This window comes from Spea bombifrons, chromosome 2, assembly GCF_027358695.1.
Source record: "Spea bombifrons isolate aSpeBom1 chromosome 2, aSpeBom1.2.pri, whole genome shotgun sequence".
Lineage (NCBI taxonomy): Eukaryota > Metazoa > Chordata > Amphibia > Anura > Pelobatidae > Spea > Spea bombifrons.
Window position 1 is genome coordinate 95,049,692 of NC_071088.1, and position 25,282 is coordinate 95,074,973.

General features: G+C 36.0%; 1 protein-coding gene across 1 annotated transcript in view; it reads right to left on the minus strand.

Annotated features, from left to right (window-relative positions):
• The window catches only part of MYO16 (myosin XVI), a 104,978-nt gene that overhangs the window by 54,930 nt on the left and 24,766 nt on the right, over window positions 1-25,282 (minus strand). The window contains exons 6-16 of the mRNA XM_053455266.1: window positions 24,841-24,965; window positions 24,531-24,656; window positions 23,404-23,479; window positions 22,402-22,555; window positions 17,327-17,477; window positions 15,639-15,749; window positions 11,896-11,961; window positions 10,337-10,464; window positions 8,510-8,615; window positions 8,053-8,170; window positions 5,146-5,293 (exon numbers count right to left, since the gene is read on the minus strand). Of these exons, the coding sequence (XP_053311241.1) occupies window positions 5,146-5,293; window positions 8,053-8,170; window positions 8,510-8,615; window positions 10,337-10,464; window positions 11,896-11,961; window positions 15,639-15,749; window positions 17,327-17,477; window positions 22,402-22,555; window positions 23,404-23,479; window positions 24,531-24,656; window positions 24,841-24,965 (1,309 nt within the window). The remainder of the gene's footprint in view (window positions 1-5,145; window positions 5,294-8,052; window positions 8,171-8,509; window positions 8,616-10,336; window positions 10,465-11,895; window positions 11,962-15,638; window positions 15,750-17,326; window positions 17,478-22,401; window positions 22,556-23,403; window positions 23,480-24,530; window positions 24,657-24,840; window positions 24,966-25,282) is intronic.

The window sequence follows — 25,282 nt, forward strand, 5'->3', positions numbered from 1 at the left end:
TCAGAACAAACGTCATTCATTGGGAACTTCATGAAATGGGCTTCCATGGCTGAGCAGCTGCACTAGGCACTAGGGTGACCACATGTCCTGGATTGCCCGGGACAGTCCCGCAAGGGAACTTTAAGTCCTGCAATGCATTCTTGTCACCCTAAGCCACACAAGCCAGATGTCACTACGTGCAATGCTAAGAATCAGTTGAAGTTGTGTATAGCACATCACCACTAGAACATGTTCTCTGGATTGATGTGTCACGCTTTGCTATCTGGTGGACAAATCTGGGTTTGGTGGATGCCAGGAGAATGCTACTCATCAGAATACTACTGTAAGGTTTGGAGGAGGAGGGACAATAATCTACGTTTTTTTTGAGGATTTGGGCTAGGCCTCTTAGTTCTAGTGAAGGATAATGTTAATGCTACAGCATACAAAGCATTTTACACAATTGTGTGCTTCCAACTTTGTGACCCCAGTTTGAGGAAGGTCCTTTTCTGTTCCAGCATCACTGTGTGCTGTAAAGACATGGTTTGATAAATTTAGTGTGGAGAGACTCCAGTGGCCTGCACAGAGCCCTGACCTTAACCCCACACTGAACACCTTTGGGATGTTGTTTAAAATCTTGTGGACAGCCTTACTGGAGGCTGTTATAGCTGCACAAAGGATGTCAAAGCTATATTAATGCTCATAGTTTTGGATTGGGATGCCCAACAAGCTCACATAGGTGTGATAGTCAGGTGTCCATATACTTTTGGTCATATTGTGCATTTTAACCTAAAAACCTACTTAATCCAAAATCAGCATAACACACCAAAACTCCCTGAATACAAGCATTTTGAATCTTTTGTCATTCTGTCCCTAAAAAGAACTGTTTGGTCAACATGCTATGACCCTCAGGTCCATATACAGTAGACCTATTTACTATACTATAAAACATATATAATATTTTGTATTTTTGTGACCTAGAAGGGAAATAATGAAATTAATGTTCAGTCTCATTTATTCTGGCAAAACCACACACCTAAATGCTGGAATTTTGCAGCGATACTAATGAATGAAAAATGTTTAATTTGCACTTGGCAATATCAGTTTATTCTCTTGGATTCCCCAGTCATTGTGGTACTAATTATTAACTATTTTCCACTAAATTTGTGACCATCTGCCCAAATGTTATAATGTCAACATTTGTTCTAGACTAAGGTGTAGTACAGTAAACAAAGGAGTAATGCTCTTTATGGTTTTAACAGCACACAGTAAACAGCTTACTGGCTTTTTCGGGAGAATACATTACTCACATTATTTCTTAGAAATACGTTAACAAAGCAGCTGCCAACATATTGTTACAAAAAAGATACAAGGCGAAATCTCAAAAATCTAAACAGCAATTTTTTAAAAGAATGCACACACTAGCTGTTTAACGGCCTGTCATAGAAGTGAATATTGTGGATGAAATATGAACAGTCAATGTTTTACTAGTCATAGAGACAGTAATGGCAATTTGCAAAAACAAACATGACATAACAGATCTACTAATAGTAAGCTTTAACAAATATGAAATATGACATTACAGCATATAGCTTGCCTGTGTATAAAAATAATACCATATAGAATGCCTGGCGTTTACTGTATATATGACATGATACACATGTTTACTATACATTTGTTTAATCACAATTCCCCTTTTTTATTATTGTACCACACAACTAACATTATTAATTTCAAGGACAGATAGTATGAATTGAATACTATGTCAAAAAAGGTTTAGATATTTTTTTGGTGTAATTTTACTTAGGACTTCTTGCAAGAGATGCTACTGATGGGAAAGAGTGGCACATAGGGGGTCAAAAGGCATATCATGGGGCACAGTGGCATATAGGGGGTATAAGGCATTTCTGGGGCAGATGTGCGTAACTGGGGGGGCAGGTTGGAAAATAGAAGGAAATAAAACCAAAATATTTTTCTCAATCATAGCTTTTATTAAAAAAAAATAGTTTACATGAATTAACATTTACTGGTAAAACTTTTTTCCTATAGGGTCGTCTTATATTCAGGCTTTTTCTTTTTTCCTAAATTAATATTCAGATTTGGGGGGTCGTCTTATAATCAGGGTCGTCTTAGAATCGAATACAGTAGATCCCTTTAGATTCCTTATGGACCTGAGGGAATTCTCTTTGAACAAGACAGCATCACTGGGGTCTGTTTAATCATTTATACATTTTTTTAAAAAAACAACAAAACAAAGATGTGTAAGTAACTAATGCTCACATAGAGACTACCAAACTCCAACTGCTTCAACTAAAACAGATATGGTATATGCCAACATCCATATGCAAATATTACACTGATCACAGTACTACATCAGCCTGCAGTGGGGAGGCTCATCAGGAGCCAACAGGGTCTGGATAGACATTTTAGGAACTATTTTACTAAGACTGTTGTTTCTGACATCGCCAGCACTCATAATACTGTCAGAGAATGCCTGAACGGAAGTTTGAACATTCTCCATTCAGGCATTCAATATGTCCCCAAGTTCTATATCCAATATTCTTTCATTAGTGATGGTCATTGAGTGATGGTCAACCCCGCTTGTTTAATGCTGGTGAGGCTTCATTTTGGTAATCAGCATTTTAATTATTGCTTATACATATATATGATAAAGGAACACCATGTTTTGTTATTAGATTATTGTTATTATGATATGACTTATTCTTTCTGCAGAGATATAAGGGATTGTTCACTAAACGCAGAGCTGTCCATGTGACATGTATTGTTTATGCTTATCTGAGCATAAATCCCATCAGCCAGTGAGTACAGCGGATTTAGATCAATTTGCTTGTTACTTGGTTAAAAAATAATAATAAAAAAACACAGCGTTCTAGCAACAACATTTGTCATTTTTTTACGGTGGAACAATTGCAAGGTCAGATGAACAATATACTTAGTATTACAGTATTACCTTGCATTACCTTGTAGCTAGAAATGTTTGATATGAAAACAGAAACTGGGCACAGACAAAACAAACCACTTGTCGTTAATATAAGCACAAAGTTCACAGACGAATGTATCATTTTTCATCTTTCATCAGAAATAAAATAGTTTCATTTACATTACAGGTCATTTTATAGTATTAACTTGTAGTATTCAATTGTATCTCAAAATAATGTTACTAATCAGTCCGAAAGCGAGCTTGCCAAACAGCATTGCAAATGCATTATTTAACAAATATGTATGTAAGTCAGAAGCATTTTTATGCCACTGTTTGGTTGGTTGAAGAATACATAGTCCAGCCATCTGTCTGGGTATTTGTGGCTGCAAGCGGCACAAGTATAAAACACATTGGTGGCCAATGGCCTTAAAATGCCCTTGCCTCCTAGCCATACCCAGTACTACCCTGTCTGTCAATGTCTGCTTTGGTGTCACATGAATAAATCATTATTTCTGAGAAATATTTGTTGCATCTGTTATGCCAGAATACGGTCACATATAGCTTTACTCATTTAATAAATGAGATGAGATGGACTGAATTTCTTCTTGTTGCTGATACCTATGCATCATGAAAGGGTCACATGGCCCATTTTTTTAAATAAATTCTCTGGAATGGGTCCTATAGTGTAAAGCTAATTCATTGATGAAATATTCTACTTCACTAGAACTCACCGGAAACTCACTTATGATAAAATAGTATTGTGTCATATTATACTCAATCGATTTGGCACAGCAAAGTAATTCTAGGGCTTGAGCTACTGGGAAATGAAAAATCTCTGCTATAAAATGATGGCCCATAAAATGAAATGTAAGTTATTTTTCCAGTATTTTGAAAAAGAACCTGAAAATCACAAAATGCTTACTAAAAAGTTAATGAATATGTGATGAAGTATAATGTAGGAGTTTTTATTACTTAAAATTAAAATTTTACATATCAAAGGGAGTGCAATTCCAGTTAAAAGAACCTACTCCATTATGATATAGATCAGGGGCGTCCAACGCGCGGCCCGCGGGCCAAATACAGCCCTCTGGACTTCGAGGTGTGGCCCGTGTGAGCCAGTCTGTGGGCTGGCAGACCACATTCAAAGCGGCCGGAGGCGGTCTTACAGCTGTACGACGGCTGCTTTGAACTTCGGGAAAAAATGGTGTGTGTGTATTTGGTTGTCTATTTCCTGGCACTTTACTTACTGTAGGAATAAATTGAAAAGTAAAGGTTTTGTGTTATTTACTCTATTTCAATCTGCATATTTTGTCAAAAAGGATCAGTGGTACTAAATTGCGACTTCAGGTGTCCCGTGTATGATTACTTTTTTTAAGTGTACTGATTACTCCCAATCCCATCACAAAGATTATATCTGCCGAGCACTGATGTCATCTTTATCCAGTACACACTGATGTCGAGGAGTTAAGATTCTGTCTATTATATTTATTACCATAAAATGGCCACCAAAATCAACAACTCCAGGCCCATGATGCTCTTAATCCAGCCCTGCCTCCAGTGTGCGTCAGCCATCTTAAATCCATCTTGTACCCACAGTGTCCTCCAGCCTTGTGCAGTTTTATTTGGCTAAACTTGTTTTAAATGGTTTATAGACTTTGTGTTACTGTTTAAGTAATTTAGTATTGATAGAATGACATATAAAACTCGATCAAAAAACTTTTCCACCGCTTTTTTCATTATCGCCAAATTAACTCTGTATTAATATGCATTATAAAGCTTAAAGGCCATATTTTCTCTCAGTGAAAAATGAGTGCGGCCCACGAACACATACATTTCTGATGAAGTGGCCCACTGCAGAAAAAACTTGGACACCCCTGATAAAGATAAAAGCTTCCGAGGATATAACTGACTTGTAATACATAATTTTTTTGTTTTTCTTCCCTTTATGTAAATTTTCAATGAAAGTTAAAAGAACAATAACATCTTATGTAAGGGTATGTTGTATATATATGTAATACCGTGAAGAAATATTAGGACCCTCTGTATGTAGGTAATAATGCAGACACCATCAAAATGTATGAGATTTTCAGTATTCTGTTATTTTAATGTTTTAATTTATTTTCAAACCTTTCTTAATAAACAAAAAAGGGGAAACATGCATTAAAATAATTTAATATGTTTACATATTTATTGGAAGGCAGGTAGTATAATGTAATTATCTGTTTTACCTGTGTTGAGAAGTGGTCCTGAGGAATAAGTTATACTTTTCTTCTGAAGATAGACCATCCATCATGTAGTAAAACACAAGGAAGTTGCTCTGTCCTGGAGCGTGACTAAGGAGACGGGATTTTTCCAGCATATAGGTATAAAATCTGGCTGAAATGGAAATAGATATTTAGTATTTGTTCCTTTTTTCATTTGAAGACAATTTAAAAATTAGGAGCCATTAAAAACCCAAATATTCTTATTTGCAAGTTAATTGTACATGAAAGGAATACATTTATTAAAAAAATCTATATGGTTATGGTTTCATAAGGTCCATTATTAGAACGATTTAGTTATCATCACTTGCAAGCCACTACATAGAATCTTTTTGATGGACTATTAAAGGGTTAGGACTCCCTGGTATGAATATATTGGTTTTTTTTTGTTCCTGAAAATCATACCTTATGAAATGGATCCATTCCCTCCGCCCTATATTAACTTTAAAATATTTTCCATTTTGCCAAACCAATATAATTATAAAGTTTTTTATTTGCATACACATATGTTGACACTGTCCAGACAATAGCAGGTAGGTAGTAGTTAAGGAAGGACATTGTTGTATATTAAAGAACCATTATTATTTACATTACGTTTGCCTCATAATGTAGATTTTTGAGATTCCCCACATTGTCTGTTGCTACCAAATGCGGATCACAGGCAGATGCGCATAGATAGCAATGCAGTGAGAGATGCTTTTTCAGGCATATCAGAAGAGGACCCCTTCTGATAATATAGGATAAAATAAAGATCACTGAAGGAACAGTGAGTAACCATCTGCATTTTGGTCACTTTCTGTTCTCTCCTCTCCTCTCCAATCCTCCTATCAGTCGAGAAGTCACCAGATGCTCTGCCATTTTGGAGGAAGTTCACACAAGATTATCGTAGCGCAAAATGACAGAGCTTCCTGTGACAGCATCTCCCAATTCTCCAATCAGGAGAGAGGACGTCATCAGAAGCTCCAGCATTTTGGTGGAAGTTCACACAAGGTTATCGTAGCGCAAAATGGCAGTGCATCCGGTGATGTCCTCACCCCAATCCTCCTATCAGTCGAGAAGTCACCAGATGCTCTGCCATTTTGGAGGAAGTTCACACAAGATTATCGTAGCGCAAAATGGCAGTGCTTCCTGTGATGTCCTCTCTCCGATTCTCTAATCAGGAGAAAGGACATCATCAAAAGCTCCAGCATTTTGTCAGAAGTTCACACAAGGTTATCGTAGCGCAAAATGGCAGTGCATCCGGTGATGTTCTCTCCCCCGATTCTCCAATCCGGGGAGGGGATGTCACCAGAAGCTCCTCTATTTTGGCGGACGTTTACACAGGGGTATCTTAGGGCCAAATGGCGAAGCTTCTGGCTACGTCCTCTACCTCGGTCCTCTAATTTTGGTGGAAGTTCGCTGGGAGGTTATGTCCGCAGAGACGTGGCCAGAAAAAGGAGAGAGAAGAACAAGATGATGAACAAGATGCAAGACACAGAAGCAAAGCTGCGAGACACGGAAGAGGAAGTGATCAGCAGAGAAAGTAGTGATACGTTCAGAGAGTTTGATAGTAAGTCTGCGAATTAGATGAAAATACACTTTTTTTGCTTCGTTTTCATCCGTTTTGTGGGGGTCTAGCCTCGTTTTGGAGATTCGTATAAATGTCATTAACTTTGCAATTCATACAAATACAAATGCACAAGTCTAGTGCATACTATATACCCTTTTTTTATTATTCCATAACTTCCATATTCCATACTATTCCATATTTTCTCATTTCTTATAAAGGATATATTCATTGTGCTCAAAATATTAACATTTCTTGTTGTACTTCTTAAATGATCAAGCAAGTACCACAAGACAATAATAATAGGAAATAAGTGTAAAAATGTTTTATAGTTTTTGAATGCAAATAAACCATTTTTTAGGCATTTAGAATTTCAAATATTCTACTGACAATTATTTTACAAATATACATATATATTTGTATTTTGAGGCATATACTTGGTTTGGATATATTAAACATGTATTTTAAGGTTGTAGAATTTAAAAAAAATGCTATCCACCTTTATTTGTGTTACTCTGCCCTCAAGTGGCAAACAGAGGGTATTCAACTCCAAGGAAGCTCATCATGAATTATTTCTTGTAGTTTATACAAGTCTCTATATGAAACAAACCTGCCTTGGTGGTGTACTAGAAATAAAGAGCTGCCAGTGGCACAACACCATGCACTGATTAGACATGTCATTTGTTTTCTAGATTTCTGTGTCAGTCTCCATTTATTCATTAACCCTTCAAACACCAAGGGGATTCATAAATCATTGTTTGCTAATGGATATTACATTGAATGGTGTAGTAATGCACCCCAGAGGGCATCTGCATATTAAGACCATTCATACTTGAATTTAATTTCAGTGACATAATTATGAACCAATTGTTATTATATTCCTAGAGCTACATATGAGAAGTTATATTAGCATGATGAAACTTATAAATCAGGTGCATACTACATAGCTTACAGGAAAGGGTTAATACATTTTGCTTTAAGTCTTTCTATCAAACCTTTGTAAAGGATGGCTGTCCATATGAAAAATGTCAGGCTGGAATGTATACATTATTATATCATACTTTACAGGCAGCTTACGTTGTCAGTCTTGACAGGCAAGACAAGTTCTCTTGTGAGCAAGGAAAAGCGACCGATAGAAAATAGCATTTGACCGCAGGGTGACTGATGGACATTAATCCATTTGACCATGTATTCATACTTGCTCTGATTTCTTTCTGGATATCTCCTGCATCATTTTGGAAATTGCCTATCCCTCTTTATAATACATTTATATATATATATATATATATATATATATATATATATATTATGGCCATTCAAGTTCCTACCTCCTGATAAAGATGCTTTTCTTTCACAAAACTGCAGCTCAAGAAACTGTATGAATCGACTAGAGGAATGATTAAGTGTTGTTTTGGCATGCCCGAAAGCTTCTAAAATGTTGGTTACCTGTAACATAACGGAGGTGAAAAAAATATTGCAAGTTAGTTTAGCTATTACATCAAAAGTGCCAATTGTACATATTTAAACCAAACAAATGTAACTTGATTCTAGGAATACACTAAAAATTGTCAATGCAAGTAATACTGGTAATAGAAACAGCAGATCATGTCTTTTTGGCTTCTGAGGAAAAGAAACATTTTATTATTTTTATTATTATGTTACTCAATGATGCTGTTTTATCATTACACCACTCCCACATAATAACAGTAATATGTCATTTGTGAAATCGCCAAGTTCAGTCCTTCACTAATCCTACTGACCTTTTTTCAGAGTAGTTGAACTTACATGTTTAATCTTTGAATAAAGTGAGATTTTACTGGATGCACATCTTAAGGCCAAATGTTTAATTATATGCTTGCAGGCTTCAGTCTTTCCAGAGCCACTTTCACCACTAGAGAAAAATAGGTTTAAAGTTATGGTATTAAGATGAAATACACATCTTAAGTAAAGTAAAACAGCAGTCAAATAAAGGTGCTAGTTAATTTAAAAGGGAACAAAGCAAGCTAAGACATTATAACAGCTTAACAAATATGATGTCCTGTTTACCCATTGTACATTGCTACAGAATATGATGGCACTATATAAAACAATAAATAATAGTTTTTTTTATTATTGTTTTGTATCATAACTGCATGTTGAACATTGAACACTAGGTGGCGATACATAGCAATTGTCAATGTTCTTTGCTTCTTCATGACACCCATACTATCTGTCATCACAATTGATAAAGTGTTTTCTCCCCTTATATATGCAATAAATGTATTTCTGATGCTTCTTTAGTATAAAAAATTCACATAGGGCTAAGGTTGTAGATTTTTGTGAACTCCCCACCAAATTGTTATGTTTTGCACTATTTGTTCTGCCGTGCTGCAGAATATGATGGTGTTAAAAAAATCAGTAAATAATAATAATAAAAACAAATTTGGTTCAATAAACCAACATATCATTGTTACAATATTGTTACAATATGCCTGCAGGTTCTACAGTTATATATCAATGTCTGAAAAGTTTGTTGGATACCATGAACTTCAAAGCACTGTATATCAAGCAAACAAAACTTCTCTAAAAGAAAAATCACATTTCTGTGAAGAGTTAATATGAAACCGAGAGTGAAAACTAATAAAATATATACCATATTTTTTTTTAGTTTTCACTCTCGGTTTCATATTATCTCTTCATACAAATATAATTTTTTTTTCAACCAAAAAATATGAAGCCGAGTTTTATCTCTCTTTAAAAGAAACTATAAGGCGATAATTGCACTGTGGTTTGTGATTAAATGTCTCAATTAGTTTTTTAATGGATCATAGTGCAGCTAATGAATTCTACATGCTCATGGAATTATCAATGTGACCTTTATTTTTGCTAGTTTCTATGAAGGATATGAGTAATAAATCCAAGCACTACATAGGATTTCCATGTGGAAGCTGGAAGCATTTATATCTGGAAACATTAAAGAAGTCCCTCCATTGTGAATACATTCATCATGCAAATGATTGTGATGTGCCATATCGGGTTTATGATGAATACATTGTGTACATTGTGACACACAAAAATGTCGAAATATAAATTGCTATGGTTATTTAACCGGCCATTCAATAAAAGGTTTAGGCTAATGCTGATGACATGGAACCTTCTGAAGTAGTTTATCCATTCCTATTAAATTCTTAAAACAGTGAAATATAAATCATCAGTAGAGAGATGAGGAGAACAGTTTCGAGACTAACGATTCAGCTGGTAACAGCTTCAAAACTGTAAACCTTTTTTTTACTCTATACATACTGAAATTCATAATATAGTACATGATCTCCTCGCCACCATACTAATGGGTTCAATGTTAGTGAGTCTTTTGATGCGCTTAGCAAACAACCATTGTGACGTTATAGAAATGGGTTAGCGTTATTTAATATGTAAGTGCAATGGTCTCTCAGATGAATTATTCGTATCACATGTAAAAAAAAAAAAACGTCTACAAACAGAACATTATTCATTGTTAATCCTTTCTTATCTAATAACTTTTAAAATTAGTTCATTATTTTGACTGGTAATTCTGGAGACAATTTTGTCTGGAGCAGAGGGAAATGAAATATGTTAATAGCCAAGAATCTGTACCTTAAGATAAAGCACTGAGGTAGTTTCTCTCGAAAAACCATATGGTAAGCTCTCTCAGCGCAAGCGAAAATGTGTGGGGGAAGTGAAGAGCACAGGCGTCCAGAGAGGTTTTGATATAATTGAGTGACCTGGAAAAACCACAAGCAAGATTACAATGTGTTTTAATGTATTATGTGTACCTAAATGTTAGTTATAACCGAGGGCATGCAAAATCAAGTTAAACTAAGCTCCCAGTATCCATGAACGTAACTGCAGCTCACAGATTTTTAGTATATGCTAGCTATGTCCAGTTTCACCAGTTGGATTTACCCTTTCATTTGGGTAATGCTAACGTTTGAACCCTCTAATATTGATAAAAAAAAGATAAATTAGGTATGTCTATGATATGTATGGAATAAGCACAACATTGACTTAGGTGATCTTATATCATTTTCTATGTTAGCAAAATAAAATGTATCAATCTTATAGGAAATTAAGTTTGAGGCGGATTGTCTACAGTAGACTTATGCATTCAGATTTCAAATGTCCGAAAATGAGGAGGGGCTCCAACAAAAAATAAACAGAGAGAGCTCAGAATCTTTGTCTGCATATTATTGGGTTGCTTTTCACTCTTATCCTCTCACATGCTGTCTCTCACACCTTCACTCCACTTCTTGTTCTCTTTTTCTTATGTCTTCTCCATTGACCTGCTTGTCCTGGCTCTCTACAGCATTGTCCTGGCCTGGTGTAGCAGTTCCGCAACAAAGAGGAGCCACGACGCACACCCTCTACCCCAATTTGGAGGAATGGGGGAGAGGCTGTCCCTGTGTTGTGCGCTGAGGCTCCACCCTCAGAAGGTAGGGAGACATTGAGAGAGAGTATGAACCAGACAGCGTGACTGGCGACCAATAGACTCGCTCTAATGGCCCTCTAAATTCAGACGCCAATTCGGGTTAGAGTACTAGAGATCTGTTTTTCTCACACTACTAGCTTTTTTCTCACTTGAGGATTCCTGTATTAATCCCTACTATATTACAGAAGAGTTAAGATAGGCTAGAAAACCGAAACGAAGAGAAAAATGAATATGAAGAACGTATACGAATATTCGCCCGAAACAAACACAGGAATGGACGAATATTTGTAGAATACAAAGATTTTGTTTTTCCCAAAAACAAAGACCTCGTCAGCACCCAAGTCTAATTAACACTGAGTCATAAATAAGCTTTAGATGACTTTTCTCATGTTGTACTTTTCACTAAGGAGTTTGAATGGCCAACTCAGCCATTCTAAAGGAGAAACATACCCGGATCTAAAATAGCATGCAATATTTTTGTTTTGTTTATTTCCATGAATTGTTCTACTTGCATAAAGATTATGAAGTCACCAAGCATTCTTACCCAAAATGTAGTACATAACTATTGGGGTAGATTAAAAACAATCTATGAAAAGCAATAATACACTTAAAATGCACTTCTTACGAATTATATATTTATTACAGTTAATTGTTATTGTTAATGACAAAAATGACAATAAGCACCAAAATACATTACATTAGCATGTGTATCAAATGGCAAACTTACCAGTGAAGAGTAGATTGGAAGTTCCTTGTATGGGTTGACAAGCAGCAAAATGTTACCAATATAAGTCTAAAATAAAAATGAATATCCATTTACTATTACTATTACATGAATAAATCATTATTCTGAAACTCATTACTAGAAGAGACCTTGGGTTTTAATCACAGCTTTGTGATTAAAAGTGTTTTTAATACTTTAGAATACCTTTAGAACACTTATGTGACTTAATTAGTCAAAATGTTTACCAGGTTTTGCTTAACTTTAAATGTACAAATGTATGGCATCTAATTTAATATTAATAAAAATACTTATGTGGCCATGATCTCATCAGTATGAAGAATATGATACAATAATAGCTTCTGTGTTGTTTCCTCCATGTTATTTACTTGACGTTCTGTGAATGGCCTCATGAGGCTCTTTGGATAAAATGCACTCAGGCAATGTACTATAACAAAAATGTAAAAATCTCTGCTTTTCTTCTGTGACTTTTGCTCTTGTCCAGTGTTATACGATTATATTCAGTGTTCTTTGATTTGCTTTGGGCTATGAGTGCACGCTACTGTGTTCACTGAAATGTTTTCGTCTTTAAGTAAAGAAAGGTTGTCAACTAGCCCCGTCTTTCTGTTTATTTTAACAGAGCCAACCAAATGCTTTAAAAACATATATATTTAAATAGTGGGAATTATGTTGAGCGGATCTTAACAAAAAAAATATTACCAGTATAATAATTACGTTACTTTATAAATTAAATTTATCAACATAAGTTGTGTTATGTTTCTTAATTTCCTGTCAAGTTCTTTTGTGTTTGAGAAATGAAGAAATTCATACAGTTACTGGCATGATTTTATTAGCAACTGGGAGAAATGAAACCAGAATGATTCCGTACTTTATTGTTCTGTTTTCTTTATTGTAACTGACAGGCACATCAATCACTAAGTAGGAGGCTGAGCAAGATAATATAATTCAAAAACACAAAATACAGATATTTATTGGGTTTCAGGAACAAGATTCCATATTTTGCAAGAAGGCAAAGTGGAAGCTTCAATGGTGGTCTGTCTGGGAGTAGCACAGACCTCCATTCCTTTTTCTCCTCCCTGGCCGTGGTTGCGAGAGATAAGAGGATCTCTCCATCCGGGCCGTAATCCCCATGGCTACCCAGGACAGCGGGACAATGCCTTAAAAATCAGACATGACTACATGTGGCAGACTAGATGGACCAAATGGTTTTTATCTGCTGTCAAATTCTCTTTTTCTATGACTGCCCCAAGAAAGCCAGATGTACGCATGGCTACGCTTACTTACATTTACATTCATTTAAACACTCAACACATACTAAAACTTACACATATACTGACACAATTATGAAAACTGACACTCAGCATACAATTACATTTGTGTGTTCTCTTACACACTTACATGCAGACACATACATGTGCAAATTGATACATGGCATTTATCAACATATGCAGTCACAAATATAAATGCTAATTTGAACTACCTATTAGGTTCCCAGACAAGGACACAGTCTAATGGTGGAGTCCAGTTGGAGGGAACACACACCCTTCCACAACACAATCTTACAAGCCACAAATCACACAAGAAGTGGGAGTAGGTACAGAGCCAGGTCCAGAGGCACGGTACAGAATGAGAAACGAGAAGCGTAGCCAGACAGTCTACATTCAGGGGCTGGCAACACAGCTTCAACACTGACATTCCATAGATTACTTTGTACTCTGTCCAATCCTTATCTACAAAGTTCTAAATTAGTTTTTCTCATTTGTCTTTACATCCTGTATCTAATATTATAGTATGCTTATTGTTTATACAGTTTTTACAGGACACGTTCCATTTCCTGCTGAAATGAGTCGTACCTTTGCAGAGGTAATCTAATGCATATCTAGCTGGATAAAAATATACATTTATGGTCAATGTTATTGGGACCCACAAATATTTAATGCATCATGTCCAATATCTTCAGAAATAATGTATCATCAGAATATATTAATGAGATGTCCAAAGGTATTGGATCCAAATGTATTTCACAGAAGAAACATAAAATATGACCTGGAAAACATAAAATATGACCTGGAACGCATTAATGGCACCCTTCCCTGATATTTGCTGCAATAATGGCAGCTCCAAAATGTTTCTTGTAGGCGTCTTTAAGGTTGTACCTGTCGGCTGGCAGTTTCTTCTACTCCTCATTTGCATTTTATTTAGGAATATTGCAGTATTCCTTTTCCCGGTGAAAGATTGTAGTTTTTCCCCCAAAGGTTTTCGGTAAGTTTGAGGTGAGGACTCATTGTGTGCTTTGAATCACTGTCCTGCTGGATGACCCATGATCTTTGACTCATACCTAGTTATATGAGACTGGGCAATGCATTTTGTTCCAAAATAACTTGGTAATTCTCCAATTTCATGATTCCCTTTGAAGACACCTTTTGATCAATTTTCCTCAATTATGTCCCACGAAGTCTCATAACCAGCTACCTACTTTATAACATAGCGAACTGTTGGGATGCCAAAGTCTTTAGAGATGACCTTGTACCCTTTAATATTCTTATGTTTAGTGATATTGTTTCTGGTGGTCTCCGACAGCTCTCTTACCGTCACTATTGCGAAAAGGGAGCAGGAAATAAAAGTGGTCTTTTTCAGCATTAAACTATCATTGATTCATTTCAAGCCTCGAGCATTGATAAGTCTAATTTCACAGCAATGACATTCTAGTTCTTCTTTTCAAACCAACTTGAGTTCTTCAAAGGCATGCAAGTAATCATGCCATAGCAATGTGTTCATTGTTATTCCTTTTCCTCCAATTTCTTTGTTCTTTATTGTGTTATCCTATGCAATTCTGTATTAAAATAGACCAAAGCTGTTTCACTGCACATTTTGTTCAGAGGATGTTGTACATTATGTACTAAATATTCAAGGGTGCCAATAATATTGACCATAAAACTTGAGTAGCACAATGTACACGTAAATCCATATCTGTAAAAAGGGATTATATATATATATATATATATATATATATATAATAAGTTTGATAAAAGCAAATTGCATGTAAACGCTATCACCACCATGCACAAGCACAGAAACATTGGATTTTGACAGCAGAGGACTGGTCCATTTTATCTTCGAATCCACCTTCTGAAAAGCATACCATTCTTGTTCCTATTCCTTATTCAGAGTAGCTGTGTGTTTGTTAATGATAACTTCTCCTCTTCAGTATTACCTTCCAGCACCTGGCTGCTCCATGAATCTATCGGCCTTCATGTAAAAACACTATTTTATTAAGGTACCCCTAAGTCCCCTACTACTATCTTCATGATGTGTCCTATTATTTTTGTTAATTATCTCACCTTCTCTCACTTTCAACTAATTTTCTGTCTATGGTACAAACTCAGGGATTGTGACTGGAACTTTATATTGGCTTACATAGAAATAATTGTAAGAAGGTAAGTATTTAGCAATACACAAAAGAAAGCAAGTACCCTATCCTATTTCTATTCTAATTTCTCTTGTTTATAGCTACCACACCAGGTTTTAGTAATATAACCTCTATCGCCAGTTATTCATATTTAGGTACTTATCCGTGTATAAAAGGTAAGTATTTAATCTGCATATTTGGAAGGATAAATAGGGCAGAGGTACATTTAATCTTTTTTTTTTTCATAACACCAAAGCTGATTTTCAGACAGTAACAGGTTCCTTAATTTTGACCACTTCAATATATATAATTGACTTACGTATATTTGATTATTATTAAAACGTTTTTGGATCTCATACAACAGGCTGCTGTCTGTGAGCTCGCTCAGTGTGGCCAAGTCATCATTTGCAGCTGCAGGCATTAATTTGATCTGGAGGGGAAAAAAATAAAGAAAATGAAAGAACATCCATATTTTATTTTATGTGCTATAAGAAAAAAAAAGTGCCAAATTGCTTTTATTATGAGATTCGTATTTGCATTATTTTGAAGAAAATATTCACTGAAACACGGGCAAACTGAAAGATGATTGACAATACAACCAAGTGCTGCAAAATTACAGCCTGAAATCTCTTACGCAGCAGGAGCCTTTTGATTAATGGAGTCTCACTAAGAAAAACTCATTTCTTTTGTCAGTTGTTCTAACTACATGTTTTTAAAACTCTAATTACAGAAAAGCTTTAACTAGGATTTGTTAGAGACCTCTATCAAGTTCACATAGTTTCAGCTTTGATTTGTATGTTTAATGATCGTTTAACTCCCTGTTACCGTTTTGTTGTCGTTAAGTTATTAACTGTTAAAGAAACAGTACATGTCTTCCAACAAGGAATGCATATTAAAGTACATTGTAATTACTTAAATATGTATTTACTAACTTGTTAAAAAAATAAAATGATAGCACTTGTTCTTAGGAGAAGCTGCAGATTCGGGATTGCAGTGCGATTCTCCGAATGTGGTGACCAAAATTTCCCACAGAGAGAATACATATGGGGATGACATGGAAATTTAAAGGGTCTACTCAGCTATTATATGCATTAAAGGGAATATAATAGATGGGGTGTGCTTTCAAGTCAGCAAATACAAGACAGCAACAACCTTGCTTCAGTTCTACAATGAGCTAAAAAATACTATAATTTATTTTACAGTTAAAGTTCTAATCTCCTATAAAATATTTACTAAATGATTATAAAGGCATAAATACCAGTTGTTTAATTATTACTGGGTGCACAAACAAGCTCTTCCTTGTACATTCTATAAGTATTTGGGAAAAAATAATAAGCAGTCCACCATTCGTCAATTATGAGACAGTGGATATGGTAATTGTATTATTTACTAAAGTGTATTGATTTTTTAGTAATACAAGTTACTTTTTCTTTGGCACTCAGACGTTTACGTAAAATGGTTGTGCATGATGTTATTCATGCATAGGATTACATAAGGAAGCACAGATCCTTACACTAAAAGATGACAAAAGGAACAAAGAAGTAGCCATGGTTTGACTTTTTTTGGCATTATATCTATTTAAGCTATTACTCGTAGGTGGCACAAATCTATGGCCAGCTTAAGCAGTTACCTAAGGCTACCATTGGGAGCAAGATCTGTTTATGGATTAGAGGTAAGCAAGATTTTTATAACATTACTTTTGAAATCACTATAGTGTATTTGTATGCATACACACAAAAATATTAATTCAATTCCATCACTTAGGTTAGAGATAGGCCCATAGATATTTTCATTTAGGGCACTCTAAAAACATAGCACAATCCCTACTGTTAGTACGTATATTCAGTATTGAGCTACAAGAGTTAATAATGTAATATTGTCAGACTCAATATTGTCAATTTGAAGTTGACAGAGGTGGTTTATAAACTAGAAAGGGCCACTCTGGGAATAGTCTTCAGAGATAACAGCATTATGTTCTCAGTAACATCAAAATGTTCTTTCCATTACCTGTTCTAATTTGGTTGTGCTACTAACAATTAATTTTTCAGATCCATTTTCTTGGGAATAGTACTTGTGTAACATTTTTCCTGAATCTTTGAACATTGTGTCTTTCTCCAGTAAACTATCCTGCTTTGATATCGGTAAAGCCAGAGGACGTCTGTAAAACAAGATATACGAATAAATACATCAAAATGGAAGAGGAAAGCAATCAAAGTTTCTGTGAAAGAGAGGCAATTATTAGTGAAGATGGATTTAACTTTTTTTAAATGAAAAGTTATTGTAATTCAGTCCACTTCCTGCAAAGCAGACATAAACGGAATATTCATGAGAGTAGATTTTACAAGAAAGGTAAATCAATACTTAATTTAAAGTTCTGTTGCAAGAAGTTTTAAAGTTAAATAAAATATACACAGGGTGTTGAACTACAACACAAATAAATACGTTACCTGTCACACAGAATATCTTCCATTTTAAAGACAGTTTTAATTGATGCTGACTCTATTGATTAACTCATTTGATTCAATTTCCATGACTGTATTGTTTAAAAGTAAGCATCTATTTTACAAAAGGATGCTGAAATATCCTCATCTCCTTCTTCCCTCATAAAGCTTGCCACAATCTGTCAGATTCCACCAAAGAATGATAGCTGAATAATATATAGTATTTTGCACTAATGTATTTACCTGTCTTGGACATCCCCCCCCTTCACTCTCTCTGCCACCTCTTTCCTCTCTCTAAGTCTCAGGTTCTTAAAATTCATCAGTCCTGAATGGCATTGTGAGAAACTTGTGAGAAATTAGATGTCATATTTGATGATATTTAAGTAGGAAAGGAGCACGCAACCACTTGTTAAAGTGCCTCTAGGTGAGTCAGTGATCCATCTCTTGTCAGGTGTCTCAGTCAGGCCTTACTATTTAGATTCATATAAGACAGAAATATATTTTTTACTGATATAATGGTATAATGGGATATTTTAAAATGATTGATATATGCAGGGGCGTACCTAGAGTATTTGGCACCTGGGGCGGATCCTGTATGTGGCACCCCCCCACACACACTTTAAAACTGCATAGCTTCTATCGTTATATACTAGCGCAGACATTGAAGGTGCTACAGCATTACTGTTATCATTATATACTGAGGCAGACATTGACGGTGGTACAGCATTACACCTATCACTATATACTGAGGCAGACATTGATGGGGGTACACTTCATTGTCTGGCTTAGGGATGCACAGAAACGAAAATTCTGGACTAAAAATCCAGCATTTACCTGTTCGAAACCAAATATGACCCCCCACCATAAAAAAATCTCACACTTTTATTTAAAGTAAGTAACACAGCAAAATAGGACAAAAAAATTCAATAACAATATTAATATATTATATATATATATATATATATATATATATATGATTGTTAACAGAAATCACACTCCTATCATGCCCAGGCATACCCAGATTCCAGCATGTACTAGCTGACTTGGCATGATAGGAGTGTGATTGCTGTTAGCGATCATATATATATATATATATATATATATATATATATATATATCTATATATATATATATATATATATATATATATATATATATATATATATATATAGATATATATATATATATATATATATATATATATATATATATATATATTGTTATTATTATTGTTCACATGTGAACTCTGGAGGCATAGAATCAGACATACAAATCCCGTATTTGCAGGTATACAATAATAATGTATGGAAACATAGCATATCTTAATAAAGGCTAAAAATTACAGTGAAAAATGAGTGCGGCCCTCACACGTATACAATTCTGATGAAGTGGCCCAGGATACCCCTGGTCTACGTGTATCCCTACCTTCTCTGCTGACCACTTTCGCATCTGCTTCAACTTCTGCATCTTCTTATTCTTCATTTTCTCTCTTTTATCTTCTCTCTTCTATGTTCGTCAGCATCTCTGTGGACATAACCTGGGGCGAACTTCCTCCAAAATGGTGGTGCTTCCGCTGATGTTCTCTCCCCTGATCATTCAATTGGGGGAGAGGAGGTCACAGAAATTGCTGGGATTTTGGAGGAAGTTCACCAAAATTGCAGTGCTTCCGTGAAGGGGGAGATATTTTGTGTTGATCTTGTGGATGATTTTGTGCATGGTGGGCTAATGTTCCATTCTTCAGAGTGAAAAGTCTGGGATTTTCATGACGCCTCCAACTAGTACAGGACATGGATATTTAAAACCTTGAAGCCTCACAATCAGGGAGATTATTAAGTGGAGAGAAAGTCCCCCTGTGTTCTCAAGATAAGGAGAGGACCTAAGCCAAGTGTGGCATTACTGCCTAGACCTATGTGTTGTATCTGGGGGAGGATAAGCTGGCTTACCTGGGTCTGGCAGGAAAGTTCAGGTTAGTGAGTCTTTAGGCTTGGTCAGCTTGAGTCAGTAAAGTATAGACAGAGACGGCTCTAGTGGGATCCTTATTTTTATGATTTAGTTTTGGGGTTTTTCATATGTAAATAAATCAGTGCTCTTAAGCCTTATTACCATAGTACCATAGTACCATATCTAAGATGTGTGGAAGTGGCACTTAGTTTCAGGGTTTTGTCAATGTGAATACATATGTTGCCGCCAGGCATCGCACCCGGGCAGGTGAAATTAATTGATGCAGAAAAGTGAGTGCAAGCCTTGTGGATTTGTGTGTGTATATATATATATATATATATATATATATATATATACCGTATTTGCTCGATTATAAGACGACCCCGATTATAAGACGACCCCCCAAAATCAAAATATTAATTTAGGAAAAAAACAAAAAGCCTGAATATAAGACGACCCTATAGGAAAAAAGTTTTACCAGTAAATATTAATTCATGTAAATTATTTTTTCATGTTTAATAAAAGCTATGATTGAGAAAAATATATTTTTTAAATTTCCTTTTATTTGCCAACCTGCCCCCCCCAGTTATGCCACTCTGCCCCCAGAAATGCTTTATACCCCCCTATTTGCCACTCTGCCCCATGATATGCCTTATACCCCTATATGCCACTCTGGCATATAGGGGGTTAAAAGGCATATCATGGGGCTGAGTGGCATATAGGGGGTTAAAATGCATTTCTGGAGGTATATAGGCATATCATGGGGCTGAGTGGCATATAGGGGGTTAAAATGCATTTCTGGAGGTCCAGAAATGCATTTTAACCCCCTATATGCCACTCAGCCCCATGATATGCCTTTTAACCCAGCATGTACTGGCTGCCTTGGCTTGATAGGAGTGTGATTGCTGTTAGCAGTTTGATATATATATCAAACTGCTAACAGCAATCACACTCCTATCAAGCCAAGGCAGCCAGTACATGCTGGAACCTGGGGATGATAGTAGTGGGATTACAGCCTCCCTATGCCATGCTACAACCCCCACCCCCCTTACACATCCATGCTATCACACACAAACACATTTAAATACTCATTCATTCCATTAATCACACATACTTCACACATTAAACACACATTAATCACACATACTTACCCAAAAACCCTCCCCCACCCCCTTACCTGAACTGCAGATCTCTCACTCGAAGACTTCTGAAGGGGACCGGCTGTAGAGCAACTTCTCTGGCCCCGCCCCCAGAGGAGGGAGGGGGAGATAGAGCTCTGTGAGGACGCTGCAAGCTTCCTGTCCTCCTGCTTCTAACAGAAGAGACGCTGCTCGCGACCGGTAAGCAGCATGGCCCCAGCAGACATTTTTTGGGGGGTCTGAGAAGACGACCCCGATTATAAGACGAGGGGTATTTTTCAGAGCATTTGCTCTGGAAAAAACCTCGTCTTATAATCGAGCAAATACGGTATATATATATACATGCCTCCCAATTCTTCCATTTTTCCCAAGAGGATTCTCCGGTGTCTGGGTATATATATATATAATATTTTATGTCATATACATACTGCACTCATAGCTTACATCTAATGTACAATCTATTGTTTGCAAGTGAGACTGTTTAGACCAATGTGATCCTTTATGTATCACAAAGGATATGCCCATATTAATTAATTAACTTTTTTCAGGAAGCATACAACCTTTCTTCCTAACTGCTATCATTATGCTGTACCACTGTCAACTAGATTGTAAGCCCGCAAGAGCCCTTTTGTGTTGGCTTGTTATGTGATTTTTTATTTTACTGGCTAAATGTAACAGGGCTACGGAATCTGCTGGTGCTGTATACATTCATATAATGTAATCTCTGGGTCAGTATAAAGTGATGGGAGTTATGATCACCACATATTCACCAGGCACTGATGGTAGTACAGCATAATTTCCACCACTATACACTGAACAAGACATTGACAATAGTACAGTATAACTCCCATCACTCTCACACAATTACTAATGCTTTCTCTCTCCCTCCCTCTCTCTCTTTTTCTCTGAATGTCTCCCTACCTTTCCTCCATCACTGTCACTTTTTCTCATCCACCTACTCCTCTTCGTTCTTCCTTTTGGCTCTTCTTATTCTGTGTCCTTCCAGTGCGGTGGGCGCGGCTTTAGTGTTGTGCGCCGGGATACGATGTCAAATCTCGACGCACAGCATCAGTTGCCGGCATGCATTGTAAGGGAGCAGGATCGGAGGTTTGCATTAAAAGACTTGACTGAATTTAAGTCGGTTAGAGGGAGATCTTTCATCCTCCCAACCGAGCCGGCTCCTCTAGAGGTGGATATCATAATCTGTCTCTGGAAGGGTGCACAATGGTGATGGCCTGGTTCCTAATACTTTCAGCCAGCATTATAATCAAGCCATCTGAATGACCCACAACCTCTACAGATCATCATGACTCTACCAACTCACCCTCATCCAAGCAGCCCTCTCCTACTGTTTCACTTCCCCCTCAACCACTGACTACACTGTAAGCTTGCAAGAGCAGAGCCCTCTTTTCTGTACCAGTTTGTTATTGTTTGTGATTTTAAAATATTCTACTGCCGCTGTTGTAACAGTGCTAGGGAATCGGCTGGTTCTATATAAATAAATGCAATATAATGCACTATAAATACATTATATTCTGCTTAGTAATACATGATCACTTACAGCTTATTAGCAACTAGTGGAATATCTTGCAAGATCTCTTCATATGGTTCCACTTGGAGCACAGTAGATAAAGATGTAAGACTTTTCTTTCTTTCCTCTGACAGAGCTTCAGCTTTTAGTAAAATGTCTTGAATAGTTTCTGTTGCAGCAATATCTATAATAAAAGGTGAACAGATAAATATTCTAAATAGAAAGAGATCTTTTCGTTTATGTATTAGAGTAATTTCCATGTATCCTTTCATTTACTAAGCCATTTATAACTCTTAAGAAGGTTGAACTTGGAATCGTATGGGAACAACAGAAGTTGGAAAAGCTATCTCCTAAATCTTGACATACCCAACATTACCTTTTATAATACCTTAACTGAAATAAACATTAAATTCCCACTCTACTAGATGGGAAATTGAAACAGCTAAAAGCACATAAACATAAACTTAACTTGTTATTAAAAAGTGGCAAGGTTTCCCTTGGTGGAATGGAATTCGAGAATTATTATTTGTGCACAGGCAGCCTACAACATCCTCCATATGTAGCCCTGTCCAAGACACACATATGAGTGACCGGAAAAAGTATCCATTCATAGTTTAACCATTAGTAAAACTAGTAGACAAAATCCTTGTCTCTTAGAGAGCATGGTGGCTATGGTAGAACTGAAAGTGAATACATATAAACAAAACAAAAACAATTCTGGTGGCCCTGCAAAATCTTAAAATCAGGGCAGCCAGGGGGATGGGGCATTTATCACTATGCTGTCTTTGTTAATCTTTTACTAACATAATATCAAGAACAAAACCTGGGGCCCTTCTCAATAAGCTAATAGTATCATGAATTGCTTAGCTTAGTGTTAGAAATTTATAGTAGACAGAGGTTGTTTCTAAAGCTGTCAATTCCCTCCTTCATGTAGATAAATGCAATAAGGAATGATAAGGTGGACATTGTGGGGAGTTAAAAAGAAAAAAGAAAACGCTGCGTAGACACTGGAATTAATGTAATCCTACCAACCTGAGGGTTTATCCTCATTGCAGTTTAGAATGTTGGGGTTTGCTTGATGAAGCAAGAGCATTTTCACCAGGTTTGTCTTTTAGAAATAGAAAAGGTAAACATTTGTAAATGTACATAAAATTATCACACAATTCATACTATTTACAGATGTATAATAATGAATAGATAAATTCATCTGAAGTCCCCCTATGCAGTCGCCTGCTTCCCAGCTCCTTGGCTTGCAGAAGATGTGTTTGGCCAAAGGCATGTACTGCTTGCCATTGTGCTTGCGCAGTATACTTGCCATCAGCCAGCTCAGGCTCACTCAAAGGTTTCAAGGTGATGAAACATTGCGTGTGCAGAAAGTACCCCATTGATTTTTAATTTCCCTGCCAGTGATTGTCATCAACCAGCCAAAACTGGTGCAAATCACAGACATCAGCGTGGATGGTACTCTACAGCGCTGGAGCTGTAAGGTTTTAAGAAGGTAAGGTTTTTTTTGTTATAGAATGCTTAGTAATACTTCGTCTGTAGCCTTCTTTGTTGCTTGGGCTGTAATGAACATTAAATTGTACCTTTAACCTTCGAAATATAAAAAAAATACTAGACAATCAGGTCTTTCTGCTAAATTATATATTTCAATCTAATCAAAATGAGACAATATACAAACTGTCATTACAAGATAAAATAGCAATACAAAAAGAATGTCATGTAAAAGGCAGTGAAAATTTAGAAAAGTTTGAACCTTTGCTATTTGGTACATTAGCAATATATTATTACCTATTATCACAATTCCCTAATGGGTCTGCACAAATGGATGCCTACATTTTCTTTTTACACTCACGCTCTGCTGTCATTTTCCACAGAAGAAAAATAATTAATCTACAGAAGCATTTGCAAAGTGGCAGGATACATTTGTTTGAACCGTCTGTCACAGACCTTTTACTACAAAAGCTGTTTGATAACTAGTATCTGTTTCACTTTGCTAGTCTTTGGTAGGCTTAATTTATCTACTTTACTCATATCTAAAAATTAAGAACAATTTTTTTTCTCGCAATATGTGTAATCATTTCAGTATTTCAATATTATGGGCTCAAAGCAAGTAAAATATGTAAATAATAAATTAAGGAAAAAAGTCAGTAGTTTACCTGTCCATATTTTGCAGCTAAATGAAGCGGGGTCCAGTAGAGATTGTCAATAGAATCTGGGTCAGCACCGTGTTCTAAGAGTTCATAGACCACATCTTTGTAGCCACACGCACATGCTATGTGTAGCTGTATATCCAACACAACAATAATGTTAGAGACTTGTCACTGTCATGTAACACCCAACAACTGCCAAGAGTAATATAAAAGCAGCTGTTGGAACTGTGCAAAGAAACAGGTGGTAAAATAATTCAATGGGTAAGAAAGATCAAAAAATAAATGTTAATAATATTATTGAATTTAAAAAACTCACAAGAGTGACTCCTTCGTCATTTCTTTCATTAACGCTTCCATTGGAAGCTATCAGCTGTTTAACATCAGATAACATGACCTTTGCTCTCTGCGTCCTCATCTGCTGTAAAGAGGGCAGATCGATTCCTAGGAAAAAAAATTGTAAAGAAAAAACTGAAGGATTAAGGAATAATTTAAAATGTGTTTCAAAAAGTATTAAGCTTTAAATTTAGAAAAGTTAAATATAAGTAAACTACTGGAATAATGCGAACTGTGAGTTAATACAATTACTAACCTAAATGCTACAAGTCTAAAGGTAGGCATTAGTAGGTTCTAAATTATTAAATTAATGAAGCTCCGCATATGACCTTTTCCTTAAAATTGTAATGGCTTGGAAGCCATTTATTAAATTGGTTCATGATAATCTTGTGTAGACTCTATGTATATGTCAGCAATGAGTAGAT